This window comes from Falco rusticolus, chromosome 4, assembly GCF_015220075.1.
Source record: "Falco rusticolus isolate bFalRus1 chromosome 4, bFalRus1.pri, whole genome shotgun sequence".
NCBI classification, from domain to species: Eukaryota; Metazoa; Chordata; class Aves; order Falconiformes; family Falconidae; genus Falco; species Falco rusticolus.
The window spans coordinates 91070669-91095575 of record NC_051190.1 but is presented as its reverse complement, the minus strand read 5'-3'; the positions used below and the strand labels follow the sequence as shown (position 1 = coordinate 91095575).

At 38.0% G+C, this 24907-nt stretch overlaps 1 protein-coding gene across 5 annotated transcripts in view; it reads left to right on the top strand.

The window, feature by feature from the left end:
* CDK13 (cyclin dependent kinase 13) overlaps window positions 1-24907 on the top strand; it is a 49302-nt gene that overhangs the window by 18729 nt on the left and 5666 nt on the right. The window contains exons 6-13 of one of the 5 annotated variants that reach the window (XM_037385615.1): window positions 9136-9325; window positions 11843-11899; window positions 14656-14757; window positions 14877-14954; window positions 17095-17211; window positions 18167-18298; window positions 20522-20673; window positions 23849-24229. In XM_037385615.1, coding sequence (XP_037241512.1) covers window positions 9136-9325; window positions 11843-11899; window positions 14656-14757; window positions 14877-14954; window positions 17095-17211; window positions 18167-18298; window positions 20522-20673; window positions 23849-24229 — 1209 coding nt within the window. Of the gene's footprint in view, window positions 1-9135; window positions 9326-11842; window positions 11900-14655; window positions 14758-14876; window positions 14955-17094; window positions 17212-18166; window positions 18299-20521; window positions 20728-23668; window positions 24230-24907 lie in introns of all 5 variants that reach the window. The other 4 variants (XM_037385612.1, XM_037385614.1, XM_037385613.1 and 1 more) reach the window with 4 other exon arrangements.

Below are 24907 nucleotides of genomic sequence, written 5' to 3'. Positions count from 1 at the left end.
GTAGCTCTTTCTGATCCTCTTCTTAACACAGTGGTAGTCTGCTATGCTGGATCTGAAGTTAAGCTTCATTCAAAAGTATGTTTGCAAATCATGATGGTTGACAAGGGATTTTCATTTAATTACTAATAGAAGTCCTTTAACCCAGCTATGCCTTTTGCTCATGGAAACTTTTTTGCAAAGATTTTGCAAAGATGGGATAAAAAAAGTTACTACTTCATTCCGGTTCTGCTGGAGGAGAACAGATGTTTGATTCTTTGACACTCGTGGATTAGGGAGGCCAGCAACAATAGGAAGCTCTTAATTGTGAGCATTTTTAGTCTTTTGTTTTCCTCATAGTATTCTCTCATCATTTAGAGTATTGTAGGCTCAATGCTGAAGAGATGTTTTCCATCTTACGCCTTGGTTTTATTTGAATTGTGCATTAGTTTTTTTCATAATTGGGCACGTGTGTCTTAAAAGCTAGGAGGATAAATGAGAAGAATGAAAAGCAAGATTTGTGTAGTGATGATGTTTTTCCCCAAATGGAAGGCATGCAGACTTTCACTTTTTGGTTCCTTCAGTGTTAAGTCTGGCTTGTTTCTATTACTGAGAGTGGTACTTTTGATACTGCAGTGGTCACTTTGTCTTTGGAGGCCATTTCCCTTTAGGTCCAAGTCTTATAAACCTGCCATTTTGGAGTATTTTAGTGTCCTGTAGGCAATTTGATACATGGTTTGGCTGAGGAGAGTGTCTGGAGTGTTGTACTTGTGGTTCTTCCCTGTTCTCCCTCCCTGAGATTCTGTACAGCACGCCCAGTATCAGTGGAGTGGAAGATTCCATATGTACTGTATACCCACAGAAACACAAGGTGACATTGTAAGTCAGAAGATGGCTGTGAAAATTAAGCAGGAAGTAGTTTGAGGTTTTTTCCTCACATCTTTAACAAGTATAATACCTTGAAGGGTATACAGCACTGATGATATTTTTGTTGTGTTTAATAGTAGGAAGCATCTAGCAAAAGAGTTTCTCTAGGTATGTGCAGGTTCAGTGGTCAGCACCCACTCTGAATCCTGACGGTCTTCAACAGTCAGTTTAGGCTTTTCATGTGAATCTTGTACTGAGTTTTAATTAGGTCTAACCTACTTGGCTAATGAGACCACACTGAGCTTTGACTTAATACTTAATGATTCATTAATTAATTTTCTCCCTTTCTGTTTGGTGCCATGTCTAGGATTGAGTTGTAAATTTTTTGGTGTACTTCAAACTGTATGTCTCATTAATTTCAAATGTGGGTTTTTTTGTCCAAGTCTGTATTTGTGCTTTTGATATTGCTTTCAATTTAATTTCTCATTCTTATTTAACAGCTTATTAAAATGATTACGTTTTCAAAAAATTTGCAAGGGAAGGGGCTTCTCTAGAGATGCTAGAATAAAACTAGTTTCTGATAGTCTCTTGAAATCATTAGCATGACAATGAGACTGTGCTATTACGATTTGTCTGTGAAAAGACTGAAGGTTGTTTTTTTTTCAGGCACTGCATTCTGTATTTCTCTAATGAGTAGTCTATTGTGAGATGGGGATTTATAGCTGAGATGTTGTGGCCAAGTTGTAGTCTGTGCAGGGAACACACGCAAGTGGGAGGAAGTTTGGTCATTTTCACAGTGGACCATTGCAAACACAAAAGTAGGCTGCTTGGCTTAAGAAGGAGCCATTATAAAAGTGGTAGTGATGTCTTGCTCAGGCAGAGCTTACAGTAGAAGCAAAGTGTTTTGCCCTCCGATGAACATGCTTGTGCTTAATGTGTTACATGCTTATCTTCATTTTGGAATAAAACTCCTAAAAACCCTGCTGATATCCCATTTGTAAAAGCAGATAATGAGAATGTTTCTGCCAACACATTTTCCTCTAGTTAATATGAGTAAACTTTGAGTCTAAGGCTGACTGTCATATCCTGACCTATTCCTCTTATTTTGGTTAAGGTGTGGTTTTGTGGTTTTTGTTTTTTTGGTTGTTTTTTTGGTTTTTTTGTTTTCATTTTTTTGTTGGTTATCAGTAGTTTAAAATGAAGTAAATTTAGTTTTCTGGCAATTATGTAGATGCTGGGCATGCTTTGTGCAGTACTTGTTTTAAGGTTGCTTTTTGAGATAGTAACGCTGACTTGCAAACCAGCAATGGCTTGACATGTACAACTTTGTCTTGATACTTTGAGCTGTGTTACATCTTTTTAAGTGACATACTCTTTGTTTGGAAGACATAGGATTATCTGATTTGTTTCAATATTTTCAACAGGATTTTACTTTTAAAGAAAATAGAAGTATATTTGTGTCTTATCCTGGTCAGCTTGGGTTGTAAGTTTGACAAAAGGAAGCGTTTTAATAGGTAGGATTGGTTTTAGGCTTTCTAGACCAACATTAGGAAAAGAAATGTAACACTTTGGACCAGTGTGTTACAAACGTTGAAGTGTTTTTGTTTCCATCAGTGGAAATACAGCACATCAGACTGCACAGATGTTTGTGTAGGTTGGTCACATCCTCGACTGAGTGGGTGATAGGGTCTGCCATACTGAAGATGTAAAGTTTTTAACTTTGTGATCTTTGTTATGCGTGAGACATGCGTGATGATAAAGCTGGAGAACAGCATTACTGATTGTTAATTGGTAACATAACATCTTGATTCTGAGGCACAGTCCTGTCAGGTAGAAGGTGTATGTTGGGTGTGGTGAGAAGGAAGTATCCATTTTGTATGTTTCTCATGTAGGCTTTTCTCCCCTATGTATCGTTCAGAGGGAGATAAGTGACCACACTAGCTTAGGGATGGAAACACATGACTCCTAATTTGTATTCTGTCTTGTGTGTCTGCGTAACAGCTGACTTAACAGTATGTTCTGTAGGTAGTTTTTTTTAAAACCTCCTATGCTTCTGTCAGGACGTAAAGCCTCATTTGACTTCATAGCACCAATGAGCTATAGTTTCCATTCAATATTTTCCAAAAATTTCAGAACGCTAGTTATTTTCATTGAAAACTTTTTCATCTAGAGAACTAGTGCAGGAGCAATTGTGGGTGTCAGTCTTCAACAGCAGTAGAACCAGCCTGGCACTGTTGGTGCTTATGACCAAGTGTGCTGGCAACTAAACTTTCCTTTACTTCTCCTTTTCTCGTTGCTTGATGGTAGTTCAAATTAATTGGAGTTTATGTTCATGAACTTCAGTTCATGTCCTTTTGGAGCAGAGTCTGAATCTGGAATTGAAGAGGAATGTACTTTGTGGAACCTTTTCATCTTCTCTTACTTTTTTTTTTTTCCTTGTCTGAGAAAGTTTGTGTGACCTTTCCTATGCAATAGTAATTGAAGAAAACAAGATTTAAAACTGAAGCTGAAACCAAAGAGTTATTTCCTAGCTCTAGTTAAGTCTGTACACCCCATAAGCTAAGCTAGTTGAGCCACTTCGTCAGTTATAAAGTGAATTTTTGGAAAAAAGGTCCTTTGGTTTTTGTCAGCTCTTGTCTGTTTTCTCAGTGGGTCTGTCATTTTTATGACTTGGGTATCTCTCTTTTTGCCTTGGGTCACCTGAGATGTTCCTTCAGTTCTCAGCTGTCTCTTTATCAGCTAGAAGCTATTTGCAAGCGCTCTGCAGTCTAGCTATGGGACTGCTATGATCTCTTTTTACTAAACACGTGGAGAGTGTCTGACTTAGCTTTTGTTGCAGTGGGTGTACCTCCTCCTTTTGGCTGGAAGAGGCATTTTTAATTGCAAACCCAAAGGAAGATGTAAAACTGCATGGGAGACTAATAAAAAAAGATACGGTTAACATTGCAGTTTGGTGTTTTCTTTGTGGGGGTTATCTGTGGTGCGTAGATTGTGTGTGTGTTTCTGTAATTCTTTTTAAGATCAAAGTTTACTTTAGATGAAATTTTGAACTGATCTGCAGTACAAACTAACAAGCGTTTTTAGGCATGAAGTTGGTGTGGATATCCACAGTGCTGTAGTACACATGTCAAAAGAGCACTGGCTCTGGTACCTTGTATGACTAGCAGGTTACTTTCTCACAGCTGTCACTTTGTCTGAAAGCCAGTGGTTCAGAAGGAGTCTGTGACAGCGATCATGTAGTCGTTAGAGTACTTCATTACAGCATTCCTTCTCTACTTGTATCGTAGCTATAGCTTTATCTGGGTTTCCTGGGAAGTGGAGTAAAACCAAACCGAGCTGAATTTCAGAAGCCTCTAATGAGCAGCCTTGCTACTGCTGAATAGCTGATGCAGACTTCTTACCAAATAGTTTTCATGCTCCAGCTAAGTTATCGGGAATAGTGTGACTGTTTGAGTGGTGCTTCCCATTTGTGTGTGCTGTATGGACTCTGGTCTGGAATGAATGCAGACCTAACTGGACAGCTTTTCAACTTGATCCATGTTACGGCAAAATGAGAATAATCCCTGATTATTTATCAAAGATTTCTGATATGTTTGGTTTACTTTTCCTCTGCTTTTAAGTTTTTTGTTTGGTTTCTGATTTCCGTGTAGTATGTGATGAAACAAGGACAGTATTTACTCCCAGTGCTTCTGTATGCCCTTGCCCTTTAAGAAAATGTTTCCGTGTATGTGGAGTTTGGTTTTGATTTGTTCCAAGGGGAGAATGCAAATGAACTTGCAATGGGAGAATAACACTGTCATCAAATAAAAACTTAATATTGAATGAAAATGTGGAAAAAATACAAAGGAAAAGTTCTGGTTTGAATAGACTAAATTTATCTTAAACAGTAAGTTTTGTGATATCTAAATGAAAAAATGAGTATAGCAGTGATGTTTTCTTTAGTCTTAATGTGATTAATTCAGTTGCTGTGCCTTTATTTGGTGTTTTGCAAATTAGGAAATAAGTTTGTAAAACAGGAGTACAAAGAAAAGAATTACTGTCAGTTAAGGGTCTAAGCAATTTAAATATAGGGAACTTAAAGGAATTGCTAGACAATTTCCTTAGTTTTCAGGATCTGCTAAATTTCTGTTTAAATCTGTCATGGAATATAGTGTACCATGAGTACTGTAAGAGAAGTGTTAAGGAAATGGAAGAGTAAATATAGTCCAATTATCTTTAATCAAACAAGGGGGAATTCTATGTATTGTGTAGAAGAAACTGAGGAGTCTTGTTAGTGAAATGAAAATCTGATGGAGTCTCATTTTGAACAGTCAGTACAGAACAGTTCTGCAGTTGTTGAACCTGTTCAACAACTCGGCATTGTACATACCATGCACTGAATGAGACAGTGGTCTTTTTTTGTTTGTTTGTTGGTTTTTTTCAGCATTTCTGTATTTCAGGATACTATTGTAAAACATTTATACAAGGATTGAATTAAAATTTTTACATAATAAGGCACTTCTGGCGTCTGGGTTCTTCTGATCTATATCTAATCAGGTGTTTTGAGAAAACCCAAACACCTTCCCTATGAAATTACATTTGGAAAATACTTCCTTAAAAGCTGTCATGTGTGGGCTTTTGGATCATTCTACCCTGCTGCTCCCTCCCCGCCACAACCCTGCCCACGCCAAAGCACTTGAGTCTTACTTTGGGAACAAATACATAACTTGATGTGCTGCTTTGTTGGATCTGTGTGATTTGATGACAGTTCAAAAAAATCCAGACCCTGCCTGTTTCACAAAAATGCAAAGTATGTTTTGTTAGGGGTTTTTTTGGCCCCTTAGAAAATCCTTTGTCATTTACAGGTCATCAGTGCCATGTTTTGTTGTTACCCATTTTGTATGCATAGCTTTACAGTATTATACCCCAGTTTATTTTGTGTTTTGGTTAAGAAAACTGCTACTGTTAGAGCTCCATGACTTGAAATACATGAACAGGAGGAGGAGATGTGTTAATCCTTTAATTAATCTAAACTGATATCTCACTTTCTGACCCTTACTAATTTTAATTAGCAAAATGGTCAAAAAGATTAAATTTTCTAAGTACAAACAAAAAGAGTAAGGTAAGGATTGTTTCCATCCATGTGAATCTCCTTTATTTATTGTGTGCCGCCCTAATACATTCAGCTGCTATCTCTTATCCCATATTCACAAGTAGGCAATATTAGCACTGTTCGCTCCATCAACAGGTAGCGACATTACAGTTTCTTACTATCTCAGTAGATGAAAGGATGGAGATGAGCGGCATGGTATTAGAAAAGGAAGTGGGGCACCCAAGACATAACCCCCTGTTAGTGCTTTGTTCAGCTGTGTGGACATGGACTGTAGGTTGCCTCCCACCCCACCACAGGTACTTAGGTATTGGGAAGTGCAGGTCATTTTAACATAACAGCAGTGAGTAACTTTGAAGTCAAATGAGTAATTCTGGGTTTGTTTGAATTGCATCCATTTTACTGTAACAGAGCTTTGGGTATTTTTATGACACTGCGTCTGGAAATGTGGATATTGGGCAAAGGTAGTATGAAATATAGGATCATTTTAAAACATAACCTGCAAGTTATGAGATGTCTTGGTGTTCAAAAGAACAATTATTTTTTCTGTTATGTTTTCCTTTTTGAGAAAGAAATATTTCTGTGGCATTTGTTTTGATTGAACTAAAGGATGCTGTAAACTTGAACTCACTGTGCTGTAGTTAGCAGACTTCTGCCTATGCATAGTTCACTTCTGAAGTCTTCCGTGACTGTTTTCTTCTTCTTGAATTATCTATAGCTTCTTCCCCTGTTATGAAGGATCAGGTACTGATGAAATGCAAAGGAGATTTGAAATAATCAAGTGGAATAACATAACTGTTTTATTCACCAAAACTGGAGAACTCTATCAGAAAAGGGCACCACGTTTGTCTAGAAATGAACTAATGGAAGTTTCACTTCAGTTTGCTTGATAACTTTTTTGCAGCTACAGTCACTTCCAAATACGGTTTGAATAACACTGAAAATCATGTTTTAATGGTTAGAGTGCTGAAGCTAGTAGACTAATTTTAATAATTTCTCATATCTAATGAATAAGATTCAGCTTTAACAGTTCTTGTTAAAACAAATTCTAACGTTGCATAACATGTAGGTAGTGTATAGGTAGTAATGCATAAATGTAATGGATCCATGCATTTGCTCTTGCTGTGCTATGGAAAGAACATTTAGTGTTTTTACTGCTGTAGTGTATGTTTCTTAATGAGAGTTGCAGAGAATATAAATAATCAGATGCCATCTCTCAGGTACTACTCTGATTTATGAGTTGTCTCCATTGTCAGCTTTCCTTCTTGCATGAGGTACCAATTGTGATTGAGAAATCCAGGGAGCTAGTGTCAGAACAGGAAATTGCTCAAGGCATGGAGCCTGTTTTGCCTACAATGTACAAGAAGGCTGTGTTCAGCAGCTCTCACTAAACAGGTCTGCAATCCCACTGACCCTTCCTAGTGTTTCTCCTTGCTATGTACACAGAGCGCAGCCTGCTGCTGAGACAGTTACCTTTCCTTTGTATTCCAGAGCAAGAAGATACCAAGACCATTGGTATTCATTTTTGATGAGCTGACATCCTCTAAAGGGCATATCTAGAGTATTCTGGTACTGCAGCATTTAATATCAGGTGGTTTATTCCAAGGCATTTTAAAATATGTTGTGGTTCATAATTCAGCAGGTGCCAGTGAAGTAGACCTAACACCAGGTTGCAGCTATCTTGTTTTAAAAGACACAGATTAGGTGCCTCTGTCCTTTTACCATGCAGAACTGGTGAGCTGCATTGGTGAACTGGGTTACACATGTAGTAACAGAGCAGACTTTTGGTTCTTTATGGCTATTAATACTGCCTTCTTTCCTTTTGAAGTGGCCGGATCGGGTTGTACCTGCTTGATTTACCTCCTGTTCTACCTCCTCTGTACACACCGACAGGGATCTTTTATGATCAGTATTTCACTTCCTCTGTGTAATATACAGCAAGACAAAAGGACGTGAACTAAAAACAGTGAACTTGTGCAGTGGCCTGTGGTTTAGCTGCTCTATGCTGATTTTTGTTACAAGTTTAGCACTTAACTTGTATGAGTGATCTTTTTTCTGTTTGTTAGATAGCAAATGCATTTAGCATTTGCTTCCATTTTCAGCCACTGTGCAAGGAAGCAAGTCAGTTCATTAGCATTTGGCAGTGTCTGTGTGTGTACATTCTGGCAAAGCTGACTGATTATAGCTGTTAAGATTTTCACTGGCTTCTGAGTTGAAACTTCTTATTTAGGAGCTAGAACCTGTAATGAGTTCTTGTTGGGCAGAAGCTATTTGTACTTTAGAGTGGTGGCTTTGAAATCTCTTTGGGGAAGGCTTTTGAAAATGGCAGGCAGACAGACCCATGGGAATGTGGTTTGTGCATTGCCACCAGTGCTCTGCAGGGACTGCACTGTCTTCTCTGCCCCAGAGTTAAGAAGAAGGGGAAGAACTGAATACTACAGAGTAGATTGTACGGGGAGTGGTTGTGCTGGAGATCAGTTATGGCTGCTTCTGAAGCACTCCGCACTTTCCCTTTTTAAGAATACTTTGTTATCTATCTCTCAAAGACCCTTGGCTTTAATAGCTTTATTTGTGGAATTGCACAGGCTAATGTGAGATAAGACCCAATTCTGTTACACTTAATGTATGTATGTGGCAACTTGTAATATGAACTCTGTCTTTGCAGAGCTGTAGGTTAGTTCTGCTTTCTCATTTCATCTTGTCTTACAGGTATATTTAGTCTGAGAAGAGCAGGCTTACTACTGACCCAATTCCACACGGAAAGCTTTAAAAAATCAGTCACTACATCGTGACAGATGAACTAATGCTGTACATACTTTGTTTCTACTTTCTCCCCAAACCTCATATAGAAAATATTAACCCAGTTAATTTTTCTTTAAATAAAATGGATGGAGATTGAGAGCGCAAGGGAGAGTACATGTCCATCCAGATTAAAGTGCCATGTGGTAGCATTATATTGGTTTTCACAAACACTTGACTAGTGTAATTGCTTACATGGAACAGCAATTTTATGAAAAACATCTTACTGCGCTGTATTTAATTTCTATTACAGGCCATAAGGTACAGATATAAATATAGCAGAAAATGTGAACAGTTTTGTGAAAAATATTTCCAGCTCTCAAAAGTAGAGAGCAGCAATACTTTGGACTGCTGTTATATCAGTTTCTGTCTCTTTGTCCTACCCTTTCCCTTTCTTTTTCTAGGTGCTTTTTACCTGGTATTTGAATATATGGACCATGACTTGATGGGACTGCTGGAATCTGGTTTGGTTCATTTTAATGAAAATCATATTAAATCTTTTATGAGACAGCTGATGGAGGGCTTGGCCTATTGCCATAAGAAGAACTTTTTGCACAGAGATATCAAATGTTCGAATATTCTACTAAATAATAGGTATGGGTATTACTTAAAGAATGTAAAAAATTGTATGTTAACAACATTTCTAAATTTTTCTTTTAGTCTTCACAGTTTACCTGCTTGAAGTCATTAACAAAACTTTTTTTTCTTTTTAGATTACCTGGTTCCTTCAAAATCAATTGTAAAATACTAATCTGGTAATGTTACTGCTTAAACACTGGATCCTGCAATTGTTGGTTAAACTTACCTGTGTTAAAACAGCAGGATTAAAACTTGACTCTTTTAGGTCAGAGTATGGGAGTAATTATCTGAGTTCAAATATATTAAAACGGAATTTTAGGACGTAAACGTTTGGTGTGTATTCTTTTTGCCTTGTCATTTCAAGATGAAGTGTGGCTAGGCTGGTTCTTTGCAACATAATTCTGAGGTCCTTCCCTTTATCAGTCAGGATAACACAAAAGAATATTTGATCAGGCATATCAAGCATGCTTTGGCTTGCAGCTATAGCCGTAATTGAATGGGGAGAAGAATTTGTTTCTTACTTCTTTAACCACTTGCAATTATAAATCATACCAGTAAACATGCTTTTGTTCAGTGTGCAACAGCAGCAAATAAAATGCCTGTGTGAAGATAGCAGGTAACTTCAGTACGGAACTATTGTTCATCAAATCCAGCAGTACTAAAACCAGGGAGCAACTGAAAGTGAGTTTTATAACAGCAAAAAAAGGTATCTTTACACAGTCAGCTTTTGGGATTTGTTGTCACAGGAGATAGTCTGAGTAGTTGTCAGGAGATTCAAAAAGATGAGACACATTCCTGGGGAGGATCAGTAACACCTGCTAAAGGGAATAGACAGGAATACCTGTTTTAGCATCCCTAACACAGTGATTGTGTGTGGTGGTTAAGTACAAGGAAGACAGTCCCCAAAGTGAGCAGGTTCGCATGTTTTCCCTAAAAATCCTCTGCTGCTGTTGGAGGAGAAATACTGGGCTAAATTTTTCATTTCCCCCTCCTTTTTTTTCCTATAACGTACTAGCATTAGACTATTTTCAGCTCTGGATCTCACCACAGTCTTGCCAGATTATGATACTGACACTTAAACAGATGTACACGTGCCTCCACATCACTCACTGTGCCCACACACGTAACCTTGCTTGCCTGCTAACCTCCAGCGCTGGGCCTGTCTCTGCACAGTTGGGAACTCAGAAGCTGCGTGTAACCTGATGGTGGAGAAAAGAGCGCGTTATGGTGGAGGTGGAGCGCTCTGTTGTACTGTGCTCTCTCCCATCTGGGATAGAATTTTGTCCCCTAAGATATTTTTTGAGCCATCTTCCACTGGAAAAAGTTGATAGTAGATCTGAATAATTCTAAGACAGTGTTTTTAAAATCCCGTTACCAGTTACAGCCTGAAACCAAACATGTGGGTTTTGTATCTTTTAGATACACAACTTGAATGTCTATGCTCAAAAATGAATTGATCTTTCCGTAAATAGGCTGTCTGAGGAGTAAGCATGTAAATTTGAGGGGAATGTTTCTTTGTTTATGAGGGTTCTCCAAGTGTAAACTGCAACAAGTAGCACTGAGGGGGGAAATGGAATAGAAACCTGTGTATTTTATCACAAAATGGTCATTCTCACACACATCAGCAAGTCTTGCCCTAATTTGATAAAATTTATTTGAAAGTGACATTTGCACCTATTTGAAAGTGACAGGAGTTCTAAAAGCTTGTAAGTACAGAAAAACAAAAACCCCGAGTAACATTCCAACATGTATTAGAGAAGCTTGCAAGATAGCATTCCGTTTAAATCATCCAGACTTCAGAGATGGTGGGGGCTTCTGGTTATTAAGCAGTGCCTTTTAGCTGTAGAAACTGCCAGGCAAGAGCTCTGTATCTTCCACTCTTCCCCTTGTATATGGGAAAATTCAGGAAGGGGTTAGGGGTTGTGTCACTCAGCAAGCTGGCAGCTGGCAAAAATAGAAGCCCTTATCTGGTCAGTCACCCTGATTTAAAGGCTGTATTTAAACTTTACAAGAGCAGAACCAGGACTTCGATGGCTTCCTAGAAGGAAGTATGACTGCTGATAGTTGTTTGTTGTACAAATGCTTATGCTAGCAGTAAGGCATGAGAAAACAGCGGTTTTGTCCCTAAAAAAAAAAAAAAGGTATCTTTACACAGCAGGTAGTCAGCTTCTGGGATTTGTTGTCACAGGAGGTATTCTGAGTAGTTGTCAGGAGATTCAAAGATTCTCAAAAAAGGAAGAAAGAATAGTTACTGATATGAATACTTTACAGCATTTATCTACATTTTGACTAACATCCAGTGGTGTAGATGCCATTTGATGAACATACCTAATTTTGCTTACTTGTTTTTGCTATTCAGTAAGTAGTGTATTTGTTCACTGAAGAGACACATAGATTGTAACGTGTTGCCCTCCTCATTAAAGTGTTTTGAAGATCGGTTGCAGTTGTCTCAAAATCTCAAACTTCACCTGATTTTTGGGGAGAAAATCCAACAGGGTTAACTGCTAAATAATTCTTTGCTTTTTCCACCAGAGGGCAGATAAAGCTTGCAGATTTTGGGCTTGCTCGGCTGTACAACTCTGAAGAAAGGTAAGATATAATTATGCTGTGTAAAAGCATTCAGAAGTTTAATCTTTTTGCGTAACTAAGTAGTATAAAGGCCAGAAGACTGTTTTGTGTAGAGAAGATTTTGTTGTACTGTATTACGTGTAACTGCTTAGGAAACAAGTGCATGTTGTCTTACGCTGCATCAAAACTCAAAACTCTCTTTGTGCAAGTGTAATCCCTTTCCAAGTGTTCTGGATAAATAACTGTAGAGAGTGGCCATACATTGGTTGAAAACGAAGAGTTGCAGTTTTAAGTAGGTTGCATCAATATTTAGGTTTTTACTAATAGTTTCTGGTCCTGTAAACTTAAAGTATATTCTTTCTGTTGGTATACATAGGAAAAGTTTATGTAGGGAAAGTGATTTTTTTTTCTGACACAAATTAATATACAGTTTCTTTTCGATAAGCATTAGTTTTGTGTAAGATTTAACCATACGTTTGAAGAGGCTCTTTGTATTCCTTAGGCAGTCAGTGCTTTTGAATCTGCTGGAAACAGAGATAAAAGTTTAAATAAAAGTCATTCTGAAACTTCATGTGACTTGTGCTTCTGTTGTTCTTGGCTTCGTTATGCCTGTACTCCAGGAAACAGGTGCACAGTTTTTTATGATTAAGAACTTCAGCATTTATATTGTAACGTCCTGTGTTTGTCATGTAGAACTGGATTTTCAAAATCAGGCTGAATGTTCATTACATTAGTATGTAAAACAGGTGGTTGGATACAGAGAATATTAGCTACCTGAGCTTACTTTGATTTCTGCGTGCCTAATTTGGGAAATAATATCCATAATGGTAACTTGTTGAGTTTATTGTTTTCCATGGCTTGTTGTTGAACCTGATAGCATTGATTTCACTGTCTTCTGAGCTGTTATTTCAGGAACATGTGCTTAAGTGCATTTATGAAAATTGTTGAGTATAGTAGCAGGGTAAGTAATCTTAAGCAGCTGCTGGGTAGTTAATCATTGGTTTGGATCTACTCAAAACAAAAGGGATCAATGCCATCCTATCTTCTTACTTTAACATGTACCAAACAAACTAATGTTTTTTTCCTCTGCCTTACCGTGGGGCCTTTTGTCTGTTTTAAAATTAATTTAAATTTTGCTTGTAAAACTAACTGTTCACTAAGATTTAACGATCAAAAGTTCAGTGTCTTTATAGTGCAAATAACAGATTTTACTATACATCGAACAGCAACATTATTACATCATTATATATAAACGAAACCAAGATTAAAATGTCATTATGCTAGCTGATAGAATGGCCAATTGAGCTTGGGAGAGTATTTAGAATCTCATTAGTAGATTTTTGACAATTCTTTTGTCATTCATTTTCCTTTTGAGTAATTTCTGACCTGCAGTAACAGGTGTAATTAATGTGTAGCAACAAGTGTATAATAGCTGCTGCTTTAATATGTTTTACATTTGTTTTAGTGTTGTTTAGAACTATATACTTTTCAAAAGGGTACTGAATTCAGTATGAACATAATGGGGAGAAAATAAAAATTTCATTTTAAGTAAATTCCTATCAGTTGTTGTAGTTGTGCTCCTTCAAATGTTATTCTGGTGGATTTAATATATTTGGAGTAGGAGATATGACAGATTGTGTAAGAAAACATCTGTTCAAATAAAAAGCACTGTATACTAATATATATATGAGTGGTGCATCTGTAGAGAAAGTCTATATCATGTAAACATTTCATAGAGGAATGCTTGCTTCAGAGATAAATATGATAAATGATGGGATTGTTTCCAGAAAACTTACCGCATTTTAAAAATTAATTGGGGAATTTCTTAATGAAAAAAAGACTTGAGTGATTTTGCAGAAGTGACACCTGTACCGCTGAGTATGTTATAACAGCTTGTTAGACTTTATGCTATGGTTGTTCAAACTCTGCCCTTAATGCTACTCTTCTTTCTATTTGGAGTTACCTAGTGTTGGTAAGAGTGTATTATTAAAAGTAAAAGAATTTGGGGATCGCTTTTAAGATACCCTGGTTGAAACTAAACCAAAAATCTGTTTTCTGCCTTCCATTCTGAACTGTTGTTGCTGTATCTCGGCCTGTCCACAAAAAAATATGTGTCTAAGATAGTGGAAATAACTTGCTGTAGTGTGAGGGTGGAAAGGATTATTCCCAGTGACCAAAACTCCTGGTTAGAGCTGTAGAGAATTAAACATGTAGTGAAATATAGAAGGATGTTGGAAGCATTCCAGGCTTTGGAATCAAAATTGTTGAAGAATATTGTTCAAGAAAAAGTCTTTGTCTCTTTTGCTCCTTCTTATGGAGGGGAAGGTGACTTCTTTTTCCTTCTTTTCAAAATGCTTGTAGAGATCCTATTTTTTGTATGTTAATAATCGGTAGCTGCCCAGAAATTGCCGGTTTTATCCAAGCAAGTCATTCTCCTGAGATGGCTAGCAATGTAATAAATATACAGTGTTGCTATCCAAATAATAATTGAGATACAGAATTCACCAAGCATCGAGATGGCTATGTGATTATTATTTGTATCTTCAATGTGTCCTTTGATAGCCTTTGTCAGATGGCTGTGTTTGCTTTTGTGCAGTTGAGGCTTTGCAGAACTAAAATTACAAAAAGGGAGTGGAAGATTGTACTATTTTTAAACAAGTTTTTTTAACAAGTTTTTAAACAAGTATTTACCACAGAAATGAAGTCCTCAAAGTACACTTTTTCAGAAAAGAGATCGTAGTAAAATGATAGTCTTCTCTTTTTCCTCCTCCCAACAGCCGACCATATACCAACAAAGTTATTACACTGTGGTATCGGCCTCCTGAACTTCTGCTTGGAGAAGAAAGATACACGCCAGCTATTGATGTCTGGAGCTGTGGGTAAGAGTTTGGTACAGAAGTGCAGCAAGCATAAAAACAAGCCAAAAAACCCCCTTAAATGTTTCTATCAATCTATATTGAAAGCCATAATGATGGAATTGTCTAAAACTGTTTTACAGCTGCATCCTGGGTGAACTTTTTACAAAAAAGCCAATATTTCAAGCAAATCAAGAACTTGCTCAACTGGAACTGATAAGGTAACTTGCAAGTACTACCACATAGTAGGTGCCTTAAACTGTCAGGTTTCTTTTGTAAGCAATAAAGTTGGAGATAACACATTGCGAACATTTACAAGTACTCAATTATCGCTGAGTGAGGTGTTATAAGTTTTGAGGGGCATGTAAAGCAAGTGACTTTTGCTAGGATGTGGAGAAGCGGTTTTTTGTGAGTATTCTGTGGTCCTAGCAATGTACAGTTGAATAGTAAAGAGTTTTTTTGTGTAGAGCAGCTGGAGTTGCCTATTACTGAAGTTGTAAAGAGAGAGTAGTCAAAATGCCCGTTATTTTTTAAAATTGTTACAGCTTCCTTGCAGCAAATCAGAACGGAAACATGGACAATAATAAGGACAAGTGGGATTTGGGAGGAGTAGGTACTTGGCATGCTACTGGCCTTGAGTTCTTGTTTCAAGCATTCCACATACACACCTGGGCTTTATTATTTTTGTGGGAATATTTCTATTCCCTTAAAAACTGCCAGACCCTTTATGGAGGTAAAAATTCTGCTTCTTTCCTTGATCTCAATAAATCACAGAATGATATGTATATAACTTAGTGGAACCAGAGCATCTTTTTTTCCCTTTTATTCAGCAAACAAAAATTGCTCTTGATTCTGATACCATAATTGACTTTGTAAGTGAGGAGAGGTCCTCTTCCTGAAAACAAGGGGAAAAGAGGGTGAGTCCTACGGAACTTAACAACACCTGGGCAGTAAATGGTCAACATTATTTTAAAAAATAAATTATTAAAAAATATTGCAAAGTTATATGTTGAGATATTTTTCAAAACAGATTAAACGGTAGTATGTTTCTGTGTAATGTGTTATTAGCCGGCCTGGAAAAATGAAGTTCTTAGGAGAAGAGAAGCATATTAGTGCTCATTCTCAGTGAAAGGAGAACTGAACTCGTGAGTTAGGAAATTTTTGCTTTTGAGCACTAGATGGCATTGAAGCACATCACAGTGCAGTCATTTGAAGTTTTTTCTCTTTGTATTGTACCTCTGGTACAGCTAACTAGAATTCTGCGATTCTCCTGCTGCAACCTCCTGTTTGTGGCTCATTTTTTCTCTTCACTGATGCTATGTGGTTTTGGCTGTTAAAATGTAATATATCAATTTTATCAATGTCTCTACCACCATCATGTTACAGTCAACAATTCTACATTTAGCCTTTCTAACTTTAGTGTTCGAAGACAGAGCTGAAGTAAATTCTGGTAGGAAAAGATAGATTTATTATTTTCCTTACCCCTCCTGAAAGTTTTATACCCCAACTAGCGTAAAGTCAGACTGGTTTGCATAGCATTTGGGGCATAACTAATCATGAGGTTTAAGTCTAATAAATGGGAGGGGTGAACTAGGGGAATGTTTTTTGCAAAGTGTCCTTTTATGACTGTCTGCACCAGAGTTTGAAAGCTTGTGTGTACAGTAAAATGCCTCTTTAGTTGTTCTGCTCGGAAGTGGGGTATTAGTCAGCCTGTGCTTAGCCATCCTTCTGTGGGCAAAATGGGCAGGGATGGAAGAGAAGCAAAATAAGACTATGGGAAACTCCATTTGTGGTGATAGGTAGGCTTGAGACAGAACTCATCACTGAAGTAAAGCATACACGGGTTTTCTAGTGGTCAGATCTTGCTTCTGCCCTTAGGCTTTACTGAGATATCTTTTTTCCCTTATGTCTTCAATGTCAACTTATTTCTCAGCGAAAAGTGTTTTTTCAGCCATATATCTATCTTTGCTGGTGTTGGGAGCTAAGGACATAAAAGTTAATTGGCACTCTAAACCTGGGCTGTCAGGTCTCACAAGTCAAATACCTGGAGTACTGTCCAGACAATAGCTGGTTAATTTTTTCAGAATATCTGTGCGAAGGATGCCTGGGGTGAGGTGAGGCAGAAACAGTGGACTTCTTAAGGTAAGTTTAGTCTGTGCAGGCTGACTACTTTTCGTAAACAATTCACTGTTACTTAATGGTATTGGGCATTGGACAGTAGAGAAATTTTAGTTAAAAGAATCTGAACATTAAAATTAAAAATTATTTTTGTATTCACTGTATGTGCAGGAATAAAGTAACAGCTGTGCTTGCTTGTGGTTTTGGATCTCATATCCCTGTTTTCCCTTCTTTTTGGTACAGCCGAATTTGCGGGAGTCCTTGTCCAGCAGTGTGGCCTGACGTTATAAAATTAGCTTATTTCAACACAATGAAACCAAAGAAGCAGTATCGTCGAAAACTGAGAGAAGAGTTTGCTTTGTAAGGATGAAAAATTAGTTTTAGTCAACTGTAATAGCACTAAGTTTTCCTGGAGACTTTATGAACTTCACTATTTTCTGGAGAATGAACATAAATTAAGTGTAAAGAAAAACGGTTTTAGGCTCTTGTCCTTCCCATGATACCCACAGAGCTTGTATTAACCCCTATTTCATAGGAGCTTTGAGAAGAGGGAAGAAGGCCCTAAAATTTCAGCCACCTGTCAGCTTTCACCTAAGGAAACATTTGTTTTCCACGATTGGTACACCTGCTTGTTGTCCCTGTCCAAAAAACCAGCTCAGAGTACTTAATTGTTTTTTATTAGGACAACTGGCTAAAGCTAAATGTGTAGTCTGGTTAGCATTACAGTCTTTTTTGGGTCATAAATTCATGCAACACAGAGTTGTTATCTGAACTGTGTATTCTGAAGTACTACCATTGGACTAGTTTTGTGCAAATATCACACGTGGAAATTATGGCAAACAGCTGTAAGCTTATTTTAAAGGGTTTGTTCCCCTCCTTCAGTTACTGTGAGTTTCAGGAGAAATGTCATCCTGTTCATATTAATGAGACTTCCATCTTTACAGCAATAGTATTATTGTCCATGGACCAATCAAAACTGCAGCTCGCTGGGTCCTAAGTTCCAAAGTGTAAAGGAGCAATGTAGTCTTGGCTTAAGAAGGTGGGGTTTTTTTATAAGGCCAATGTTTCAAGCAATTAAACAATACAAAGTAAAGAAAGCTTGGGATATATGCTTGCACAGGTAATATACAAGGTGAAGTTTATCTCTGCCTCTTATTACCAAGCACAGGTTGTGACTGGATATTGTTATGATGCAGGTTACACGAGGACTTAATGATCAGATATTTTGGAAGGAATATGTTTATTAAAATTTTGCACAAAGTGAGTGATTCAAAATAAAAATATGATGGTTTTTCTCAATTTTATTCTTTTGCAGCATCCCACCAGCTGCATTAGATTTATTCGATTATATGCTTGCTCTGGATCCCAGCAAGCGCTGCACAGCCGAACAGGCTCTCCAGTGCGAGTTTCTGCGAGATGTGGAACCATCTAAAATGCCTCCTCCAGAGTAAGTGGTTTCCTTTGGTAACAGTCTTTCTATGAAATGTAACATGCACTGGCTTCATTAAACTCATGGTGTTTCAGTTAGAGTAGATGGTGGAAGAACAAAAATGTTGATACATGCAGCAGTTTAGTGGCTGTTCGGCACTGGAATGGTTGTGCAGCTGAGTGAATCTTACACCATGATAGCAGCAGTTGTGAGGATCTGAGAACTGTTTCATTTGTTACTCCTTGCACTAGTTACTGAGTTAGCACCTTTAAAAAAATACTCTTATATGAATGTTTCTAATGTTGGAAAACCGTCATTTCCCTTTTATCTCTGTTTATCAATGTCTACTTTTTCCAAGGGTTTTGAGGTCCTCCATGAATCTGAATTACCTTCTTTGGTAGAATGTCACTGGGTATAGAATTCTGCAAAGGTACCTGAGAGTTGAAGTGAAATACCACAGATAATTTCCTGTGATAGATGAGATTCTTGGTTTTACAGGCTGGAGAAGTGAAATACTTTGTGCAGGGTTTTTCCTGTTGGTTTCTCTGAGAGGAATTATAGTACAGTGTCCAGTAGGGTTTTTGCAGTGACTTAATTGTCATTCTAATCAGTTCAAATCATATTGGAACAGGCCCTGAGGAAAACAATTGAAAGGTATTGCAGAATTTTCAAGTTTCAGTCCTTCCCTCAAGATAGCTGTCAGAACATTGGACATTTAATATTAAGTAAATTGTGCCTTCAAGGCAGCCTGTACTGACTGCTTTTTAATTAGTTGCCAACTGGGAAAAATACTTGAGTTTTATCTAAGAGTTTTATTAAAAAAAACTTTTGAGACTTTTGAGACTTACCTGTTACAGGCACAGGATTATTACTAATGCTCCTGATACATGAGGCTAATGAAACCTCCTATCAGTATCAGTTTATCATTATGTATCAGTAATATCAGTAATCAGCAATCTTAGGCTATTCACTAAGATATCAGAATCACTTGTACAGCATGTTGCTTATATGCATTTCAAAGTAATTGAATGGGAAGAAATCTGGGTTTTTTCAGGGGCTTGGTGTAGTATATCCATTCCAGAAGCAGACACGTGGAAATGCAAAACAAACTATTCATTGGTGTCCTTTTGAAAATTCAGAGGAACCACACTCATTTCTGGCAGAGCCTGTACAGGAAAGTGTTGACTGAAGAAACAGCAGTTCATCCAAAGAAAGTGACAGTGCTGATTGCAAGGACTGTAGATACTTGTCATAATGAGTTCTTGGTTGATTCCACCTGTTATGCGGTGGAAGAGAATAAAGGAAGGAGTTGTCATAACTGCCTTTCCAGCGAGCAGCTCTTGTCACCTGTCAAAATAATTCTTCTGTGTTCCTGGGTTAGGGAGCTGCTCAGATAGTTATTAATATGTAATAGAAAAACAGAAGGCACTATTTTTACTGCCTATCTCAGTATTTCGGTTACCTGTGGGATGAGTCTCTGTGTTCCTCAGGAAATCAGAATTGGGATGCCTCCAGGGAACAGAAATGGAAAGACAAATAATGACTTCTCTAGGAGACCTTTACCTCTGCTTTTATCAGTCTTAAAGGACTGGGATATCCCTTGTTCTCCCTATTCTTCCTAGTATCCTAACTTTCCTAGTGTCAAGTGCTGTTCAGTCATGCAACATATTCCTGCACCTTCCTCCCACCACCACCATTTCTTAGTTGTCTGTTCTGTGCAACTATAAATACTAGATAGCCATGTCTGTTAACAATGGACAAATACTTGAACTCTTGAGGTAGTAGTGCTTTTACAAGCAGACAAAAGGAATTGGTCACCTGGACCCTGGGAAAAAAAACCCGCTTCATATTGATAACTGTTATCTGTTACTCTGCACATTTTGTTGCATAGCAAGTTAGTTAGCAGCATTGGTTTTTAAGTCCTGAGTTACACAAATAATTAAGCTTTTCATAAGCACGAATACGAGAAAGTAAAATTGATTCTCATTTTAAGATACATGTTCCCCTTCTCTGCCAGAGGGACCTGTGCCTCTGAAATAGGCAATCAGTGAAGCCATTTCAGCCAGAAAAAGCAGATCTGAGATTTTGCTGGCTTTGAGTGTTTTCTGATGTATTTCTAAGTTCCAGTAGGTTCATCTTTCAAAGTTACGTTACGTATAATTTGAGCATTTATTTTACTAACATGGTTAAAAAAAAAAATATGCTAGCATAAAACTAACTATCTCTACTCCTTCTTTGCAGCCTTCCATTGTGGCAGGATTGCCATGAGCTGTGGAGTAAGAAGCGCAGAAGGCAGAAGCAGATGGGCATGACTGATGACTCAACAGCAGCTAAAGTCCCTAGGAAAGATCTGTCTCTAGGCATGGATGAGAGCAGAACCAACACCCCACAAGGCATGCAAACTTCTTCCCAACTCAAAACTCAGGGCAACTCTAGTGTAGCACTTGGTCAGTAATATTTTCAGTTCTTATCATTACCTTCTACTTGGATTGCACCTCTAGAAATTTTAGATGTTATTTTCAGAGTACTGACGACTCCTGGATTCTTGAGGGAGGAACAGTATTGTAAGTTAAATCCTTGTTACAAAAGATGTACATTTACTTTTGGAAAGTAGGTGTTCCTTTTAAGTTTTACTTCATTTTTCAATCTGGTCAGAGCAACTACTTTACTCTGTATTTTGAGGGGATTTTTATCTCTTGCTCATCTGTAATTCTACTGTAATCCCATAAGCCAGCTGCTGCTTACCATCACAGTTCCTCACAATCTTTGTAGGTTGGAGGAGCTTTATTGGTATTGATAAACTGATCAAAAGGCAGATATTAGAACAATCAGCATTTCAAATGAAACAGATTCCCTGTGCGTGTTATGTGAGCCTTCAGGTGTTGAAGTTGTTAGGGTTGGACCAAGTTGTAAAAAACAAACACCAAAAAAACCCACCCTGAAACCTGGTATAATAAGTAGGTACCTCTGTAGATTGCACAGCTGTTAATTCTGAAACTTAGACAAAATATCTTGCTTGGAGACCAATTTTACTAATATAATATAAAGAGTAAGGTAATGGTTTTCTCTGTGGACACCGTTTGAGATACTCACCAGTTCAGCAATAGTTCCTTCATATATAGAAGCATACAGAGTAACAATACCAAATGGATACCTGATAAGTTTAATTTAGACCATTTTTGGTTGTGCAAAGTGACCGTAAATCCTATGGCACTGATGCAGGAGTTCAGCTGAAAAAAACCAGCAAATGCATTCGCAGGGCCTGAAAATTCTTTAGTACTAACCACATTGAATTGACTCTTCATTTAACAATAGAGCAGAGCTCCAAATAATCTGTGCAAAGATACATAGGAAATAGTTCTTTTGATCATATTTTGTTGCAATTTATCGCCTCTTGCTCCTGTTCATCCTGTTTCTCACTGTAAGCCAGTTGAGAGTTGCTGTCCTCCTTATGTTTGGGCTAAAGCTTTGGCAGCATTTTCAAGCATGACTTTCTGTAGCCCTTAAGACTTTTTCCCCTGAAAGAAAAACAAATGTATTGAAGTTTTTAAAGAGTCCAAAGAATAGTAGTTATTTTCTTTGTGGTTTTATAACAGGTAGCCCAATGAGAGACTACTATGTTTATTAGTCTAGACTACTAGTTTATTAGCAAAATAAACAAATAGAGAAGGAATCATTCAGACCCGTATTGCTGTACGCCCATATGTACATATAAAAATATATCTAGGTAGAAAAGATGATGGTGTAATTTTCAGTGGAGCTTAGACAGTTCAGCATAGAAGTGTTTAGGTATCGAGCAAAACACTTCTGGAAGCCATAATGCACCTTAGATCATATCATCAATAAGGCACACTAAAGAACTCCATGTACAAATGCATGCTTTAAATGAAGCTGCTGCATTTGTTTCTGAGCACCCCAGAAGAAAATGTTAAAAACACCTTGGACAAATTGCTAATGTGCTCATTTATGAATGAGACCCCTGGTTATTGCATCTGGCGATTTAACAGGAACTATGTAGAGCTCAGTAGAAACGTCAGATTTCCCAGAATACAGTTTGCTCTTAGAATAGACTTGAAACGAACCAAAGAGTATGGAGAAGGTAGATTAGTTTCCCTGTTTGGCATCTTTCTGCTGGATTTTCACTGAGAGTCGGAGAGAAGTTTGAGCATACCGTCCTCAGATGCCACAAAAATCAACTGTTAAGCATGACATCTGAGTGAGAGCCAGAAGTACAAGGCACTAGAAACTATGTTTTTCTCTCTATTGCCAAATAAAAGGTGGGGTTATTTTTATAAAAATATATAAAATCATTGAGGTCCCTGTCTTAAGTAGGTTACAAGTGCTCGTATTGTGGTGCACATGCACAAGTAGGGTAGTGCGTTGTGGGTTTTGCAGCACTTCCCTGCTGTGCTGCTTGTCAGTCTTGCAAGGCAAATACTTAGTATGGGGGGGTGTGACCATTTTTTGGGGTATAGCTTGAATCTGCTATGAATTAATATATTGATGAATTAGCAGAATGGCAGGGACAGAAGCGGACAGAATGTGTTCGTGTTGGGCTGCGTTATGAAAAAATCCAGAGCGCTGCCAGCACAGTCACACACGCTCATTTTTTAATTTTTAACTACTTAAGTTCTCTACTTGTAGGGCATGTTGAAATCCATGCTGCTTCACTTCTCCTTTCAAAATAAACTACCACAATGGGTGTGTGCAACTAAGAAACTACTTTGATATTCTGACTTCCTTATTCATATTCCCCTGCATCATCATAATCTCCTATTATTTGTGGCAAACTCATTTCACTGTATATTTAGGTATAGGTTTATCACAAACCTGCATTTTCCTGCTATTCAGTGATTAATTTCTTGTCCTTCAAACTCAGCACTTGCTTTTGCACTTACACTATTAGCTTCTGGGTCACCTAGAGCCTGGTCACTTGAGCAGGTGTTAGAATCCAGATGCTGAACTAGAATGAGCCAGAATGTGACTGGAAATGCATTTTGCAGATGGCCACTCTTTTAACAGAGAGATGTGATATGTCAAAGATAGGAAGTTTTGCGGGGATTGGAAATCTTACAGCTGCTTAAAGCAGGTGGCCTTAAGCCCCAGCTTAGTTGTATTGTGGAAGGTTGAGCTCCAGCTTGATGTTTCTCATCTGTCCAAGTGCATGTGCGCACCTCTTGGAAGTCACTTTCTTTATATTGGATCTTACTATTCTATTTCCTATAGATACTCCCCCAAAGGCAATTAACATGTAAAAGCATTCCATTTCTCTGTTGTCCAAACTCATGCTTTGCCAGTTGTGTCAGCCATGCTAGATTAGTCTTACTTTTGAGTTTCTGAAATATGCCAGTTCTAAATAATACTTAAAACCACCTTTTTTGTCTTTAGCAAAAACAAGCACTGGACAGCAGTTAAACCAGAATGAAGTGGCAATCCTGCTAAACCTGCTACAGTCTAAAACAAGTGTTAGTTTGGCACAGTTTGCCCAAGTGTTGAATATTAAGGTAAACCCAGAGACTCAGCAGCAACTAAATAAAATAAATCTTCCTGCTGGAATTTTGTCAGCAGGTGAAAAACAGTCAGAACAGCAGCAGCAGCCGCCGCCGCCTCCACCACCACTGCCGGAACAGGAGCCTCTAAAACAGTCGACGGTCACGCAGCCCCCTGTACCACCTGCTCAGCTGAGTCAGCCTAAGGTTGAGACTGATGCTGCCCAGGCAGCTGTCCAGAGTGCATTTGCTGTTCTGTTGTCTCAGTTAATAAAGGCTCAGCAAACAAAACAAAAAGATTTTGTGTTGGAGGAGAAGGAAAACGGATCAGGAAATGAAATGTCATTACAACTCAGGCAGCCTCCAGAGCCCGCCACTCCTGTGTCTGTCAGCCGGGATGACGTGGAATCTCCGGCACCCAGCTACCCACATCTGATCAAGTCGTTATATACATCTGCAGGTACTGAAGGTCTTTATTGCTAACAGGCAGATACCTTGAGCAGTGGAGACGTAGCAGTTTGGGGATAAAGAGTTAACATGTTAACCAGATGATTCTGTGTGAGTATAGAAGAGATGATTAAATTGATTTTATCACTTACGTCTGGATCGTGGAATATATGTTTTACTGTAACAGGTGTCATGCAGACAGGACGAAGGATGATTTCCCCTCTTTAAGAGGTACACAAGGGCTGGTAGGATTTCTGATTAAACAGTTACGTTCATATTATTCTGGGGGGGTGAGATTTTCTTAGTGGTGTTTGTGGTGGTGAAGGCCATCTTCTCTAGCAAATTCATAGATGGAATTTGCCAGTTTTGAGTGTGTGTTTAGGGAAAGCCTATTTTGGGGAGAGGATGTTTTATTTTTGTTTTTAGTGCTGACTAGAGCAATTTCTTGGTGTCAGATTCTTTAAGTGGTTACCCATAACTGGCACTAACACCCATGGTTGAAGGGTTTCTTTGGGATGTAGTAGTGGCTCCCTTAGTCTTCACAAAGTTTAGAGCTCTGCTGTTGGATCTTTTTAGATGGTTATTTCATTCAGTTTTATTGTATGGTGGTTTATGTATTGCTTGTGGTGTTTGCAGCTGTAAAAAGAAATATTCTGAAGTGGTTTGGGGTGGTGGTTGAGGTTTTTTGGGG